The sequence below is a fragment of the Aythya marila genome (genome assembly GCF_965140915.1).
Source record: "Aythya marila genome assembly, chromosome: 1".
In the NCBI taxonomy this organism is placed as follows: Eukaryota; Metazoa; Chordata; class Aves; order Anseriformes; family Anatidae; genus Aythya; species Aythya marila.
In genome coordinates, this window is record NC_139042.1 from 31,882,813 (window position 1) to 31,901,373 (window position 18,561).

General features: G+C 37.1%; 1 protein-coding gene across 1 annotated transcript in view; it reads left to right on the forward strand.

The window, feature by feature from the left end:
• Positions 1-18,561, forward strand: part of VWA8 (von Willebrand factor A domain containing 8) — a 188,744-nt gene that overhangs the window by 166,861 nt on the left and 3,322 nt on the right. The window contains exons 40-43 of the mRNA XM_082784877.1: positions 1,301-1,409; positions 7,329-7,454; positions 9,429-9,587; positions 17,913-18,011. Coding sequence (XP_082641003.1) covers positions 1,301-1,409; positions 7,329-7,454; positions 9,429-9,587; positions 17,913-18,011 — 493 coding nt within the window. The remainder of the gene's footprint in view (positions 1-1,300; positions 1,410-7,328; positions 7,455-9,428; positions 9,588-17,912; positions 18,012-18,561) is intronic.

The following is an 18,561-nucleotide window of genomic DNA, read 5'->3' on the forward strand; positions in this document are numbered from 1 at the left end:
GAATAATAATAGTTGGCTATAATGACTACATCAGTACATAATTCGAAATAGAAAAATACAGAGTCATACTAAACACAACAAGAATTTGATGTTTGATTTTAATGTTATTAAAGGTCTAGTCTAGACAGCAATTTGGATCTAGATCTATGGTGTTTTCATTCTCTACTGTAGAGTATATATTTCAGGCAAGTAACTTGTCATGGTATTAAAAAAAATTGGCGTTTGAAATATGACTAGCCTATACATACTTTAATAATCATTTGCAGTTCATTTAAAAATCAGTATTCTCAAAGCAGTGTGAGTAAGATTATGCTGTTATGAAGTGCTTGTGTTTGAAATAAGCTGTGCATGGATAGACCAATATGTTTTAGCTCAGGATTGAATGCAGACACATGGTTGGGTAGCATGGGCAGATACAAGATTGCTGCCACACTACATGATGCTGGATCACCAAAAGTCTCAAATGTTGCACACATCCAGCATATCAATCTGTCCCCTAGCTCATACTTCACTGTTAAATCTCTAATTTCGTTCTAATTTTGAGTTTCACCAGTTTAAAGGTATCTGCTCAGACACAATGTTGAGAAGAACAAAAGAACTTTTAAGTGGAAACGTCTTCATTTACAGAAGAAGCATGCATGTGTTTTTATAGTGCAGATGTTGCTTTCTCTGTTAGATGTCTGGACAGAACAGAGTTCAGTGACATGACTCATTTTTTGTGGGGGAGCACATTTTTATTCACGTTCATTTAAAGCTTCTTTGTTTCAAGATTTCGTCATTTTATGAAGTACAAACATAGGTATTTGAGACACAGTGACTAGTCATAAATCTTAAACAACAGATTTGAGAGTGTGTCTTTACTTAACCTTTGCGTTAAAATGTGGATTTTGATATGTTTAAAATACTCCAACAGTGAAGTAATGAATAGGCACTCATGATCCTTGTATGTACATACAGCAACACCTGAGACACTAAAACCTTTAGAATTTGATCACAGTTTTCAGAACATCTGATTTACATTCCAAACATGAAAGAAGATGAGGAGAGACCCAGAGGATCAATAACTTTAATGTTTTAATGTGAGGCCATCCCTGTAGACATTGGCAATCACCTGACTTTTCAAAAATTCAGATCATCTGCCATTTTTTTTATTTGTGTCATGTCTGTTCATTACAGTCTGAATTTCCCTGTTACCAAGTAAGCAAGCCTGTTATAGTTTATACATGTAGTGACTTATATGCGTAAAAGGATGATGTTCTTATTTCCTAGACTGTTCTAAGCTCCCTGTTCTTTGCTTTAGATTGAAAGAGATTCAGATGAGTGAGTATGATGCATCTACTTATGAAAGGTTCTCTGGAGCAGTACGACGTCAAGTTCAGTCACTCCGCATCATCTTAGACAATCTGCAGGTAATCTGAGATTCACTGGTAAAGGAACATGGTCAGCTCATTACATTATGCCCAAAATACTGTGCTGCTAATATTCAGTTACTATCTGGTGGTACCTTTGAGGGTTAAATGCAGATTCATGTTATAATCATTGGGAAAAACACAATCTCATACTACTGTTTCAAAGGCAGCTTTTAAGTGGATCTCAGTGCCCATCTTTACAAGTTACAGAGCTCACAGAGATTCAGTATTATAATTTTGTGAAAGAAAATACGATACATTATTAAAAGGGTATGTGACAGGGTGTAGAGCACAGTCTTTGTCTTTACTTACTGTCCAAAAGACTTAAAAATGCAAATACTATAGGTGCTAAAAGAACAAAACATTTACTCCGCATCATGGCTCAGCTGCATATGCAGCTTAAACAAATTTTTCTTGGGTTTATTTTTAAATCTTTAAAAATTTAAATCTTTTAAATCTTTAAATCTCTAAAAATAGGTATAGGCTCAGTCTCCAAAAGTGGAAGCTAACCAAAATCACTAGTTTGCTTTTCTTCTAGTAACTGGTCCTGTGGCTGCTCCAGGTTTTATTAATGCTAGTGTTCACCTACAGTGTAAGTAAAACAAAAAGTGCGTTGTTGCAAGGAACTACTAGTCTTCAGTGAAAATGAAAAGAAAATAAATTTACTCCTTATAAGACATCTCTCTGATTAAAAATAATTATTTTTATTTATATTATTTTTATGTTGAGGGCTCAGAGATCTCCTCATTCAATGATCATTTAGGATCGTCTTATAATAACACACTTTGATTCATACATGCACTTAGTATGTGTTTCAGTTCAGGACTTAGGCTTTTTTTTGTAAAGAGAGGATTCATCTGAAAAGTTTTAAGTATAAATCTTGGTTTTCCCTACATTATTTTTATCCAGATGGTTGTTTTTAACATGTTTCTAGCAGATATGCAGTTGGAAGCACACTGTAGGACAAGAAGAGAATAAGTGAATCTTAAGTTTAAATATTTTTTTTTTAATCACCCATATCTATTCCTTGGAGCCAAAATTGTTATATTCAAGGATCACATTAATCATAGTCAAAATATAATGTATTTTAATGTAAGTAGATATATCCTCTTCCTTTGTTAAAAAGGTCATCTTAATACCAAAGCAAAGACTTATAAGCCTCAGAATTTTATGAGACTTCACCAACTTCCTGGGAAAATCCATAACAGCTAACCACAGAGATAATAAATGAACAGCATGATGAAAAAAGCAAACTCAATGAATTTGGAGAAGCCAGCTCTTAGAATAAAAGCAATATTGAACGGAAATTTGTAACTTTATGAATTTCCATACATGTTTTGGTATTTTATTTAGAAGATGCGCTAGGTAGATAATGAAGGTAAACAATAACAGGAGTTAGTTGAAAAATGCTTGCTGTTAATTGGGAAGCTGAATCCAAGCATGTTTTATTTTATGTTACTGAGAAATAAATATTTTTTATTCAGATTCTACAATGTGGTAAATCAAAGCCATTGAGAGATATGCCACTGTCTCCCATTTTTTCATGGTAATCTTACATACACTATGGGTTTTCAGTTAAAACTGTTTTCTTTCTCTTTTATCAGTCAGACATTCCTCATTTCTCAAATAAAACTCAATGGTACAGTACTGAGCTACTTGATACCTCTGATGTCAGTATAGATTTAAATTTCTGAAAATCCCACATTACCTTTTCAGTAGAGAACACTTTTGGCTTTTTTAAAATGTGTTTGCCTTGTTTAAAACGTACTGTGTTCACATAATGAAAATACATTGTCCATGTTTAAAATCCATTTCACCTGGATTTTCTTTTCAACATATGTCTTTTTATTGCTAGGTTTTGTGGTTTTGTTTTAAAAATTATGTTTCGATGATTAACTTTTACATCCCAAGAATCAAGAGGCTGGGATTCTAGTCCAGTTGCTAGAATTAGTAACAGCAGCAAGAGATATATGGAATAGGCTGATCCTTGAAAGCAATGCATAAATACAGTCTGAGAACATAATTTCATTGTTAGTTTTACTTTACATAACTCATTGATCTCTGTCAACTATTTGAACAAAATTAACAAAACATTACAAATTGTCGTTGATCTTGTGTAGAAATAGCGAACCAGAACTCCAGGAAACTGAGTCAGTGATGAGCTTTATTCTCTCTCCTAATGCTGACCATCCCCAATGAAGCTTGTACGTGTGAACTAGATTCAAAAACTTCCGGTTACTCAGTGACTCAGAAAGGCCTTCTTAGATTTTATAGAATCATACTATCATAAAGGTTGGAAAAGACCTCCACGATCATCTGGTCCAACCATCCCCCTACTACCACTATCATCCACCAAACCACGTCCCTAAGCACCACGTCCAACCTTTCCCTGAACACCCCCAGGGACGGTGACTCCACCGCCTCCCTGGGCAACCCGTCCCAGTGCCTGACTGCGCTTTCTGGGAAGAAATGTTTCCTCATTTCCAACTTAAACCTCCCTTGGTGCAACTTGAGGCTATTCCCTGTAGTCCTATCACTAGTTATTTGTGAGAAGAGGCCGACCCCCAGCTCCCTACACCTTCCTTTCAGGTAGTTGCAGAAAGCAACGAGGTCTCCCCTGAGCCTCCTCTTCCCCAGACTAAACAACCCCAGTTCCCTCAGCCGCTCCTCATAGAACTTGTGCTCCAGGCCCCTCACCAGCTTTGTAGCCCTTAGATGACTTGCCTTCTGGAAATACTCTTTTTGATTACAGAGGGAGTCTGGGGCAACTGCCCCTGTAGCTTCTGAGCATCCTTTAGGCACCTACATTTAAACTGGATGAACCTGGGCCTGAGTCACTGAGCCTAGTGGGGCTCTGTCTGATTTAGGCTGTGTGGGAATTGTCATGTCAGAGCAGCAAGAGTGAAATAGTGGCAGTGCGGTAATAAACAAAGCTCAGAGAGCTGAGACGGGAAAAACCCTGTGCTATGTCAGTAGTAGGTTTCTGGTTTCAAAAACTACATTTTTCTGGGAACATATGCATAAAGTTTTTCCAGAAACAAATGAAGACTACAACTGGGAATGTTTCATACAAACCTATACCATTAAATGTTTAAATACAGTCGTTTCATATGCATTTTTTGAGCTCTTTACAGACATCATGGTTATATTTTGTAATATTTCTACGTAAGTATGCCTTTGGAGTCTTTCAGTGAGAAGAATTACTGCAGTGGTGTATTATCATTAGTATTGTCATGCTGATAAGACAGGGTATCTAGCACAATTTTTCTAATTTTAAAGGCAACACAAGAAATATATATACCATTTTTTCATCAGTTTGGTGTTAGTATATTGCAGTAGTAGTGGACTGTATGACCCTTCTAGGAAAATACCAAAGTGATGTATATATATAATAGTTCTGTTTTTTCTCCTAAAAACATAAATATCCATATCACTTTTAGACTTACGAAATTTATATATTGAAATGGTTCCGAAAATTACTTTATATATATATATGCACTGTATAACACAAGTGCTTAAGGTGAGATTTCTTTAACTTTTATAAAAAGAAATAAATTCTTGGAAATTCTGCACTGAGTAGGCAGATGTTGAATAGTCTAAAATGTTAGTATTATTTTGCAAAGACGTTAAGTCAGATTTTGTCAGTATTATTTCCTATTTTAAGAGAGGAATGTAAACTCTGTGTTACTCTAATAAAATTTCAACTCCAGTACTGTGGTTTTTTGTTGCATAGGCAGAACATAGCATAAGTTTCATAAGCTGGTAAATGGTCGGATGGGTTTTTAATTACGTTCATAATTAAAAACAATTTTCTTCTCACACTGCTGTTCGTTGGACATCAAATAGTGCCAAAGCTAAAACTTTGTCAGTGCAAGCAGAAGAGAAACTAGTTGAGAATTTGCTCAATGAAGCTGAAATTTTATATACTCTTCTGTTGTTTTTCCCTCATGTTTAATGAAAGTAAGCAAATGACAAACGTTTGACAAAATAGCAGCCCTCAGGAAGTGTTAAGGCTCTATCTGTGTCCCAGTATGCTGGTGGCTAAGATGACTAGGAACAATCTCATCTTCATCATGCTGGAAGTGCCATGATTCACTTTAGACAGGCTCTGTTCACTGAACAACATGTTGTCTCCAGGAGCACTTTGTAATGGTTAGTTGGAGCATTGCAATTTGCCATGGGTTATCCTACTGTGTTTTTCACAGTGGGAAAACATTTACAGTTTGACACTTTGGTGGAGCAGTTAGAGGTCACCTGGAATTTGCAGGTGTCTTCTTGCAATGTTACACAAGTCTGAGGGCAGCAAAGGAGTCAATGAGACTTTCAAACTTCATACAAAGAGCATTTAATGATAGCCGAAGCTACCAGTTTGGGGTATAAATTCCTGGATGTCCTGTCCCAAAAATGGGTTAAAGCTAGGCCAGCCATAACACCACTAAAATATATCACAGAGCACAACTGACTGAATTCAGAACCCCTAAGAAATCCTTTCCACTTTCCCCTCCTGTGATTTACTAAGATGCTGAGGTTTCCATATACTGGCATTGTTATTTCTTCCCATCAGGAAGCATCTGTAAAGCTTCTGACACAACCTAACTAAAAAACTGTGCTTGACTCAGCTGTGTTGATTCTGTACTGTAAAATGAACTAACCAAAACATTTTCCCTGCGGCTTTGTATTCTTTCTGCACACTTATTTTCGTAGATAACTAGTCCATTAGTCTTGAATATGCAGTAGGCAGTAGTCCAGAATGCCTTTTTCCATATGCTCTAAAAAGAAAAACCTCATAAATTTTGACCAAAGTGATTTCAAAGATTCTCTGAGCCTTTGGAAGCCATCATCTGACCACTCAGACTGTACAAAATTACAAAGATTCATCCTCGCAAATCCCAGGCCTACTTGGGATTTGTAATATAACACTTCCTGCTTGTCAAAGAGCGATTTTCATTCCTGAGGTCCAATGTCTACGGCAGTTTCTGTCCTGCTGAATGTATGATTTACCTCCAGCTGCTGACCAGCAATTTTCCTGATAGTGCAAATGCATTATACATAAAAATAAATTAAAATAATCTTACGTAGGTGGGTTTACTGCTGGGATGAGCAACTGAAAATGAAATAAAGCATAAAATACATACATGTATATGCATACTTTGCCATTTTTTGATGGATCTTATAACATATGAACATGATAAAGCTACCCATTTTAAAGCATTCTTTAAATGTTTTTTGTAATCTTAAGCACTTGAATCTTCAGTGCTTGCTTTTATATACAGGAGTTCCGTGAATGTTTTAGTTGCTGGATTGTAGTGCATGTTCATCAGGCCAGGCTGTAGATAACCATTGCTCTTTTCAAAAAATTGAAAGAAGCATTTAGTGAAATGTCTCTTGAGTATCACAGTTTTCAAAGTTTTTATTTTAAAATAGAAAATAGCATATTATGAATGTTGTTTTAAAAGAAGACACTTACCATTACCTGAGGTTAATACTGCTTAGTTTCACATTTGTGTCACGCTTTTTTTTTTTTCTTCTTGTGCTACTTGGGTGGAGAATCCATAATATGTGGTCAGTTATGTGTGTCCTTCTGGTTGTATTTCTGAACAGATTTTTTACACAGATTACCAGCACATTTGCAAGGAAAAAAAATGTTAACATTTTTACAGTCCACAGTTAAACTGCCATATACCAAAATACTTACAGATGGCAAAATTACAGAGGAAATGTGTCCTTTGTTAGTATTAATTTTTCTTTTAAAGTAAGAAAGTATGAAAGCTATGAAAATGTGTTCATTGACTTTCGCCAAAAATATTACATAAATACAAAGGAAGTTCATTTGTATGTCATATTCAGTAGGAATCAAATTGCCTAAAATACATCCGCATCACTAAGTGAATTAAGGTGTGGGTTTTTTTTCTGTTGTAGGCCAAGGGTAAGGAAAGACAGTGGCTGAGACACCAAGCTGTTGGAGAGTTAGATGATGCCAAAATCATTGATGGGCTGACAGGAGAAAAAGCCATTTATAAACGACGGGGAGAGCACGAGCCACAGGTAAGTATCCAACAAGTAGCAGGGGAATGTAGGGAAAGATCTGAACAGGTTTGATGGTTTCTTAGGAGCTGTACAATGTATGTGTTTGGAATTTGAGTGAGGTATAGAGATGAGATACCTTAGAACAACCATCTCTGGCACAGGAATTCACTGAGACAATGGTGACCGCAAGATGGAAGATTTGCTTCACCTTTTCTTACAGTTTTCCACACATTTGCCACTGTTAGAGAGAGTATGCTAATCGAGACAGTCTTTTGTTTCCAATGCAACTCTTTTTATGCTCTTACTTTATATTTTAATGAGCTGAAGGCAATTATGAGAAAACTGTTTGTTTATCTAAAAAAAAAGAAAAGGAAAAGATCTTCTCACTGATGTAATTATTATTATTATTTTTTTTTTTTTGTTAATGTAGACCCTGATACTGTAGGAAGTTTTAAAAAGCCAAACACTTTACAAATCTGTTATTACTCCATAATACTCAAACTATTTGGGTTTTTCAGGTATTTGGATTTGCAAGAATAATAACAGTAATGAGAAAAAAGTGTGAGGCAAAACCATTAAGGTATGTTAAAATGGTCTGTATTGTGGCCCATTTCAGCTTTTTCTTAAAAGATATGATTAGGCTTTACATGAGGCTGCAGCAGTGAAACCAGTTGAATCAGACCAAAAAAAACAGGCCAGAACTGGTGTGGCAAATCAATAATATTTAACAGTAGTAAGTAATGATAGATGACTTTTTTTTCAATCTTTTTTTGCAATTTGGACATTAAGATTGTTTTGGTTTTTGTTGTTTTTTTGTTTTTGTTTTTTTTTTTAAATAGGTGAGTACAACACCTTTTTGCACATCAGCTACCCACATTTGATGAATCTCTGTTATTTTTATTTCTGCTATGTGGTCCTCATGTCTGTTACTTGGACCAGTTCATAGAAGTTGGCCTTGTCTGTGTGAAAGATCAATAAGGGAAAAGTGATTAGATCTTCATTTGTAGTCTTTTTCAAAATGCATTTACACAATATATCTGTTTTAAAACTTTGTTAAAATAGTTCAGTTACCACAGGAAAAAAAAAGGACAAGTTTAAATTTTGCATTAAAAAAAGTAGGATTTAACGTAGGATTTAATGGGTCTTCTTGTTCCTCCTGCTTTTGGTAGAACTTGTTCCACAGTTAATTGAGGGAATAATTAAAAGTGTTAAGCACACAAATGCTGGCAACTCTTTACAGGTAATAGAAACATTTTAGGTATTTGTTTTTAATGCGACTGCTTGTTTTTTGTTGTTGTTTTTGTTTTGGTTTTGTTTTTTTGCTAGATCATATTTAAGAGCCTTCTACTTGAGTGCAGACTCATCTTACTGCACACTGTATAAAGCAGCGCCTTTGAATGTACTGTGCCAGTAATTGTTAAAACAGATGGGGACTGTTTTCAGGAAAAAATAATGGTTTCAGGATCAGAATGAAGAAAAAAACTAGTAGTTAATCAGAACAAGATTTCAAACATTTTTAGAATGTTATTAACCTCAGCAGACAAGATTTTACAGTCTTATAAGGGTCCCTGTTAGTACTGTAAGCCAAGGAAAAACATTTCCCTTATGAGCGTTGGCAGACAGAGCAAACTTGAGAGTCTTCTTACTGAAATAAAACATAAAGAATGAAAACTGAGGCAGAAAAAGTATTTTCCTGACAAGCATGTATGGAATTCTTCAAGTTTTTTTCTTTCCAGTCATTGAAGGTGAGAGGAAAGAATAAATTGAGGTATCTGTTCAGTAATTGTTTTGAAACAGTTAGAAACAAAAAAGGTTAAAATGGTTTTGTTCTTTTTTTTTTTAATATATATAATCAGTGTTTGCTGGATAAAGGTTTTGTGCTCTGCACAGTCCAGTGGGTTCTCTTTCTAAAATGTATTTCCTTTGTGTGGTGTTTAGTTTTCTCATTTATACCGTAGAAAACTCTTTTTTTGTGCTGTGTTTCCTTGTCAGCCTGGAAGTCCCCAGCAGAAACCTAAACGCTTGCGCTTGGTGGTGGATGTCTCTGGGAGCATGTACCGCTTTAATGGGGTGGATGGACGACTGGAACGCTCCATGGAGGCTGTCTGCATGGTCATGGAAGCTTTTGAGAATTATGAGCACAAATTCAAGGTAATTACAGCTGGGCTAAGAGGTCTGTGGTTATGGCTCAGACTGTGTGGAGCAGTGGAAAAAGTGTTTCAGCAGTCAGTCTAGCCAAAGAACATTATTCATTCCTGCAAGGAAATAAAGGCATTGATCTGTTTCTAGCAATCTGAAAAATCATGCTAGTGAATGGATAAGAAACATTACACACTTCAGCAGGGGAGAGTTCAATTTAAGACTTTAAGACTTTAATTTCATGAAATATGCTGCCTTTTTCTGTGCTTTTGTTTATTTGTTTCTTCATACAGAAAAACCTAAGACTGCAAAATATAGGTAAGTATGAGCTTTGGGACATGCAAAAATGCCCAGCCTTTCAATCTCACCCCAGAGTACAGACAGTATTAATTTCTGATGGAAAGAAACCAAACTTCTTTGTCCATTAGTTATGTTCTCTGTTACCTGAAAGGAAGAAAATACTTTCTTGTACTGGAACATATTGGGTCCAGAATGTTATTTAATAGTAACCTGCAGAAGAAATGTAAGTTAATTTTATGTTATTTTTTATCTCTGTAAACAGAAACAAGGTCTAGGGTTATATTTCTTGAACCTCCAAAATGACAAAAATGGCCATTTCTTGGCAAACTCAATGTTTAATGAAAGAATAAGTATGTCCAACTGAAAATCATCTCAATCACGAGACATAAAATGCATCTGAACAAAATGTAAAATCTTCTAAACAAAATCAGTAGAAAACTTAGTCCCAATCAATCCAATCAGGTTTGCTTCACATTGTTCCTCTGATAGCATAATCCCCTCGTTTTCTGTTCTTCCATAGTATTTCTTGTACAAAAACAGGTCATATGGAGACATGTGCTTCAAGAATGTCTTCTAAAAAAAAAACACAATCATTTATACTTCCACTTGTCAGAAAAAAATTCTATAAAATGAGACAGGCGTTGTGTTTTTAGCCTACTTTCCTAGGCAAATCTTGTGCTGTCCTACTCTGTCAGTCATTTTTTTTCCCCTTGAACTTCAGAACATTTTACTTAATTTCAAGCAAATTTGAAACAGTGGTTGAGTTCCCAAAGATACTACACTTCTGCAAATGTCATAAAAATGGGACGGGTAGGTAGTGAGCCTCTGTTTGTGTTTGTGTTGGAGAAACATTCTGTAACCATAAGATTAGACCTTAGCCTAGAGAAGTCGTGTGGGAACTCAACTGTAATTAGGAAATAAATGGGAAAGGGTTTTAGTGAAGTAGTTGCTCACATAGCTCTTGCTCACTGACAAGAGATATGTTAATAACAAATATTAACGGGGTAGCATAATTATATAACAAAATTTGTGTGGCTTGGTAAATCGAAAATATTTGAGAACCATGCATGTTAGTATTACCAAATGCAAGATCATCCACAAAGGAATAAGAAATAGAAGTAGCGGACACATGGATAACTGTGATATATTGGGGAATAGTCAACATGGCCTTTGTAAAGGGAAGCAATGTATTTTGAAGAGTCGATACATATGTGACAAGCAAGTCTGGCTGATGGAGTCTCCTTAACCAAAAGCATTTGACAAAAAGTCCCTCACCATCATCTCATAAAGAAACGGAACTACTTTAGAGATAAAAGGGAAGGCCTTCAAATAAATGAACTACTGCTTAAAATACAGAAAACAGACAGCTCTAAGTGGCTGTTTTTCAGAGTGAGGAAGTAAAGGAAGGTCACTGGTGAAACTGCATTAGGATTTGTGCCAGTCCCATGTTGTTCACAGTAATTCTTGAGTGAATATTTGTAAGTGATTTGGACAAGAGGACAGTGAGGTGATAAAAGTTGCTATCTGTATGAAGTTATTTGGGAAAACAAGAAGAGAAATCAAACTGCAAAAAGTTGGAGAAAAAGACTTGGCAATAAATAGTCACTAGGAAATAAAATGGCAGATGGTGTTTGGTGCTATCAAATGTATAGTACTGCAGATGGAAAAAATAATCCTAATTTTAAATACACAGTGAGAAACTCTCAGCTGTCTACTGGTGTTCACTCTCAACTATTTATTAGTGCTCAGCAAAGAAATATTGTAATTATGGTGTATGGTTCTTTGAACACTCAGAGCCCACCAGCTGTCAAAAGGTTAATTGAATGTTAGAAAAAGAACAGAGAACAAAGCAGAAGGCATCAGAATGCCCCTGTAAACATGCACAGAGCATCCACTTGAGGAGTAAAATATGCAGCTTTGGTCCCCCATCTCACAGAAGTTCTTGTAGAGCTGAAAGATGTAGATGAGGTGGCAGGGATTATAATGGGTTTGGAAGTGTCCCAATACAAGAACTGGCTAGATGGGCAAGAACAGCTTAGTTTAGAGGAGATAAAAAAATCAAGGAACTGATAAAATCTTGAGTTAAATGGAAAAGCTAAATGGAATGTTTTTTCACTGTTTTAGCACACCCATTCTTCAGTTGTGAACAATGAGTCATTCTACATTTATGCAATAGAGAACAGTTTTTTAGAAGGTACTGACACTGAAAAAGATGTAGTGTAGTACTAGATAACCTTTTGTCCTTATTTCCAGTGCAGCTTTATAGCTGAGAACGCAGATATGACCCTCAGGTGCATGGTAAAGGAATAACATGTAGAACTAGACAGCCAAGCAGTTTCATGTACAGAATCAGTAAGGTAATTAAAAAACATGTTCAGTTCTGGGATTTTTAAATCTAAGTATCATTACCTTTCAAATCCCTCTGTGTCTGTTACAGATTATTGTATTTTGTTTGGCAGTACTTGCTGTTGGCTGGTGTTTTGCACCGCACGTAGGTGAAACCCTGTATTTTGCCACATAAATATCTCAATACACAGTTAGGTGCAACAGTAAATGTGCTCTCTAACACTTAAAATTTATAAAAACACTGACACTGAAACTATGTGCAGTTATTAGTTGTGAAAATTGCCACTCTGATAACAGTAAGACAGGAGTTATATTGTCCTCACAATCTCTATGAGTCAAGAGAATTATAAGGCTAATTTTATACTTAAAGTAACAGTGGCTGAGGAAGATGCTGGAAATTTTAGTGATAGGGAGAAAAAGTTGTTGTCATCTTCTACATCTGATCAATTTAAGTTGGTTCTGGGACAACTTTCCTTCATTTAAGGCTTCTTCCCCTAGAGAGAGGACTTTCGTGAGCCAGTAATAGCACTTTGATTCAAGGCAGGTCAGATCCAGCATGCGCTCTCTCAACTACAGAGCTGCGTTTGCACAAGGGGAAAAATGTATTTTTCCTCTTCCATCTCTCTCTTTGATGCCTCATTGGGATTTGATTCACTCCAATCATGGTATCTACATAAGTATTATGTCTCCCTAGAAATAACTAGAACAGCAAACAAGATGTGGCCTTATATTTCACTGAACACTGAAAATGAGAACCAATAGAACCATTTATTGGGTTTGAACTATAGTCTTAACATGATCCAATGATTAGGCTAAGTATCTCTTTTTAACCTATGTGACACAATCCTCTCATATCAGAAGTCTCATAGGCATGTGCCAACAGACTCCTTGAGTCATTTCTTTGATAAAAATAAGAGCATTTCTAAAATATCCAGCTCTAAAATACAAGACTTCATAGAATCATAGAATGGTTTGGAAGAGACCTTAAAGACCATTTAATTCCAGCCTCCCCCGCCATGGGCAGAAACACCTTCCACTAGACCAGGTTGCTCAAAGCCCCATCCAACCTGTCCTTGAACACCTCCAGGGATGGGGCATCCACAGCTTCTCTGGGCAGCCTGTGCCCTCACAGTAAAGAATTTCTTCCTCATATCTAATCTAAATTGACCTTATTTTATTTTGAAGCCATTCCCCCTCGTCCTATCCCTACACTCCCTGACAAAGAGTCCGTCCCCAGCTTTCCTGTAGGCCCCCATTAAGCACTGGAAGGACGCTATAAGGTCTCACTGAAGCCTTCTCTTCTCCAGGCTAAACAACCCCAACTCCCTCAGCCTGTCTTTGTAGGAGAGGTGCTCCAGCCCTTTGATCATCCTCGTGCCCTCCTCTGGACTCACTCCAGCAAGTCCATGTCCTTCCTGTGCTGGAGCCCCAGAGCTGGATGCAGCACTCCCAAGTGGGGTTTCCCAAGAGCAGAGCAGAGGGGGGAGAATCACCTCCTTCTACCTTCTGGCCACACTTGTTTTGATGCAGCCAAAGATACAGTTGGTTCCTTGGCTGTAAACACACATTGCAGGCTCATCAACCAACACCCCCAGCCCCATTTGTAAGAGTCACAGCAATACATGCCACAAATTTGAGGGGTTTCTTGAGGGGTTTTCTTGCATAACAAGTGTTGAATCTGGGGGACCTTCAGGCTTGTTGAGTAAAACATTCAAGGGGGACTTGCAAGGTAATGTTCCCTTTTACTATCAAAGCACATTGCAAGCTTTGGAAACCAGTACTTGGCCTTTGCTCAGGATCACCTTTTTGCTCGTACCTGGTTTACTTCTCTGCTAAATAAGGTTGTGAAAGAATCAGGTGGGTTTTTTCATGGGTGATCTATCCTGCCATCTGAACTCTCCCCATATGTGGTATCCCTTGAGTACCACTGATGATGATTGGTCTTCTTAGTACTGAAAGAAGGTAGAGAGTACCTTCTCCTTTCCTCTTTTACAGAAGAGCTAAATGTTGGGTACGTTGCTGTACCAAGCAGATAATGATGTTGTCCTTCATAGAAGGTTAAAATAGTGCCAGCAGGTATTCATTAGCTTTTTATGCCTGTGCAGAACAACGTGCCTGCTTCTGTTTCCCGTAAGTGCAGGCAGTGCATCTTTCCTTGTCAAGGGGGGAAATGGGAGGCTCATTCCACAGTCAGAAAACCCATTTACATTAACAGCCCTGTTTCAAAACCCACCTCCAGTGTCATCTCATCCATGCTTCTTTTGAAGCAGTTTAGTAAAGAAAAGAGTGGGAGGTGGGAGTGATTGAGATAATAGAAGCCACGTTCTCAGTCTCGTCCTAATGATGGAGGTTAAATGTGACCCTACACATGTGCCTGACCCCTTCAAATGTGTGGCTGCATAACCTCTATATATGTAAGTTATAACAAGCAAGTTTTTTTTTTTTTTCAGGGTTGAAGTTCTTGCATCTTTTGTACACCTTATTGCACATGTCAATTATTTCAAAATGTGCAGAAGGGCAGTTTATTCTTTGTTTTAGCAGAGGTAGTATTATGTCTGTCGCATAAACCATATGGTTTTATATCATCCCTAATTACTGTCATTTGTGCACATGATGGCAGATTTAAGAGGCATATCCAGTAAATTGTACAACGGCAATTTTATGAAGCCTTTAAAAAATTGTAAGTGGTTCAATAAATGGCATATTATGTAACTAGTAGGAAGAGTCGGAAATTTTATTTATAGCAATATTAAAGGGGCAATGCACATTTTAAATGCCAATTTCAGCATTCTCCATTTGGATAATTTACTTATGGAGTTAATTACTTATTACTATTATTACTGAATACCTTATTACTTTTAATTACCTTATTACTGTTAATTCTGGAAAAGAAATTTTTTTTCTCATGCTTGGCAGAACAGTTTCTTTTAAATAATAAACAAAAGGCTTGAAATGAATTATAAAAGATGCTCAGTGTTGTCCGAAGAAGAGATGAATTTATAAATATCTAGCCCTCCAGTAGAGGCCTGCCTAATTCACACTGCCTTTTACATTCAGCATGCATCTTCTTTCAGCTTTTTTTAAACGCCTTCAGAAATTAAACCTTTTAGTACAGCAGCTGCAGAAAACAGAGTCTTCCATTTTACCCATTTGAAGCAGCAACAGTGGTCCATTTTGTGCAAAATGTAACAGTGGAATAGGGATTGGTTTAGCCTGTAAGGAAAGAAAAACAGCAAAATGATGCTATTTGGAGAGACAATGTGTTTACATGTGTACTCAAAGCTCTGATTAGAGCAGTTCTTGTCTCAGTGTACCTGAGGCTGGAAAACAAGCTTCCCTGTACCACAGTAATATATTAATTCAATTAAGGCTGCACTGTAACAAACAAGTATTTTGCTGCTGGATTTGTCCTGAGAGCCTATGCTTGCACGCTATTTTATAAAACAAAACAAAACAAAAACTGCCAGTCCTATGCTGACTTAAATCAATCCAAGCCAGTGTTCCTGTGTTCCTGCCCCTGCTCATACAGTAACACAAGGGGGATAAATCCATGGTGATTGAACTAGGAGTTACAGCCATCCACACAGACTGTCAAGCTGAGTTTAAATCCAGCCTTTTTGAGATAAAAGGTTTGCCCGTTAGTACGGTGTACCAAGAACCAAAGTGGTATTCCCAAATAACAAAACATGTCCTGTTCCCATGAAGTCTGTCTGACAGGGCTGATACCAGGACACCCTGGGTGAGAGGTCCACGAAATGCTGGGAAGGAGCTCTTACAGAGCATTCAGGCTTCATTTTACACAGGAGAATGCATTTTGCTTTCCATAATTAGGTTGTTGATTTTAAAGGGAATACAAAACTGCTCAGCAAAGGTCTTGCAGGGTTTTGAAATTAAGAGCCTATCCTGAAGATCTGTGGATGCTGTTGTCGTTATGTAAGAACCACGTTAGTGCTGTATGCTTTCTGCTCCGTTGAGTCACTGCTTTATTTAGTTCCTCTGATTTGAATAACGTCTCGTTTTTAAGTGTGTTCAAGTTCTTGATCTCATCCTGTAGTAATCCCAAAGTGTGCTGAGTGCAACCTCAACATTATTCTCAAAATGTGTGTGTTTTCATTTGCTATGTCTTTTCTCTGGCAAAGATAACTGTTTTGGGACAATAGAAACACCGGGTAAATATTAGTCAGGAAAGAGAGAGTGAAGACTTAACAGTGAGGAAAGGTTATATGAGCAGAAGCAGGATTTGAAGAGAAAGACAGAAAGGTTTACTTGAGACTGGGTAGCAAATACAAGACATGGAAGAGCTGAGAGAACAGGAGTTGGAAAAGCCAACAGCAAAATGATATGGGAGTGCATGGAGACTAGATTATATTAAGATTTCCCAGAGGAAGAAAGTCTGGGTTATGTGAGGCAGTCCTAAAAGCGTGAACCTGGGTGAAATAACCTATACGTGGCACATTTGCTCTTTTGCAGAGGTGTCACATTTAGGAATGTTGTTCCAGTTGCTATAGCTTTCTTTTAACCTTGATAAGTAAGTTGTCATCATGGAAACGAATAAAAAGAGCTTTGTTGATGAAGAATGCCATTTCTTCAATCTCCACAACCCAACTTGTACCAAATAAAGTGGCATTCGATAGAAAAGAGAGAAAGACTTTGAGAACGAGACCCAACTTTTGCCATATGATTATGTTGGAATTAGGGACCTCCAGGCACCACATGAATAAAAGGTAACAGAAAGGCAAAATATTGCAGAAGGGCTCCCTGTCTGCTAGAGACAGCTGTGTGCCAGCTAGTCAGGGGAAATAAAGGCATGTTCATGCAGCACTCCAGGGGCAGGTCATACGAGCTGCAGTACACTGGGGGTTTGGTGGCTCAGGATCCAGGCAGTGCTCTATCACTTGGCGTAGACAGCTCTTAAATACTCTCTTGTGCTGCTGGTGAATTCTCCCTGGGGTGATTGCCATATCCACAACACAAAGGTCAGGTCAGGACCTTGCTGTAACTCGGCTTGTCTTGGTTTTCATGCAACTCTCACATAAAACAAAAGCCTTCCAACTACTACCTTATTTGTTCAACAAGATACTTGAACTAATACATCTCTACATGTCATTTGTGCTGCATCTTCTACAAGGGAATGCTCCTTCAAAAATGTACAGAGGCTCTTGGAATTCACTTCTCCACACACTCTGATATCTATTAATGCACATATATAAGGAATGTTGATTTACAAAAAAAAAAAAAAAAAAAAAAAAAAGGCTTGTAGTACTTTTTTTCAGAGCAGAATGAGGTCACAAAAACAATTCATCAGGCATTGAAGCTACTCTCAAACAATGCACTTTTTGTTTGTCAGACTCAAGAGAAAGAAAATTACTACTTTAAAAAAATAAGTGGACAATGTGAGAGGGCAAGGTCTTGATCTTATGCATCACTGCTCTGCAGTATGTGGGGTGAGGTGAAAAACAGGCCATAGAAATAAGTAACTGTTCTTTAATTTCATTAGTTAGTGATTCTCTCCAATGTTTTCATGTCAGTGAGAAATTTCAAGTGGTTCCCTTAAGCAGCTCATAAACGTATGCAGCGAACAGCATTTGGGTTTTCTTGTTGAAAGCAAATTGCCTTTGATCTTTCTCCTGTCACTGTGACCCGAGGACTGCGTATGACTAACAGATGACTGATGAGGTTTCTTTCTTGCAGTACGATATTGTTGGACATTCAGGAGATGGCTTCAACATCGCCTTGGTTGGGAGTGACAAAGTTCCCAAGAACAATAAGCAAAGATTAGAGATTCTTAAGGTAAATCCTACTGATAAGTGATGCTAGATAATTAAGGATTTTATGACTGCAAAGTGTTAGAAGAGTGAAATAGAAGAGAGATAAGGAAGCAAAAGAGGTGTGATTGCATAAAGCTGAAAGAGAGCCTTTCAGAGACTGTCAAAATAATTGAGGCTAGATATGCCTTTTTTCAGACAGCTGTGTTGTGTCATTTTGTCTGTGTGTCAAAGGGTATAGGAAATTCCAGACGTTATATAGTGATATATGCAGTTCTACCTAAATAACATGGTCATAATATTAGCATGTAAGTGGCTGATATAAACTGTAGAGGGATCCTAGATCATTAATTAGCCTTGTACCTTTGAGAATTAGTAGCAATGGGAAAGTGCATCAATGCTAGATGGGAAACATGTTAAATCACAATTGCAAGATGACTGTATTCATCAAAATTTTACTGCAATAGGATGCAAAAAAAATCAGGTATATTGCAGGATTTACCTGTTTGGCAGTTTGATACATTAAAACTGTGTATTTGAGCTTCCTTCAAAAAGTATTTTTAAAAGATTTGGTT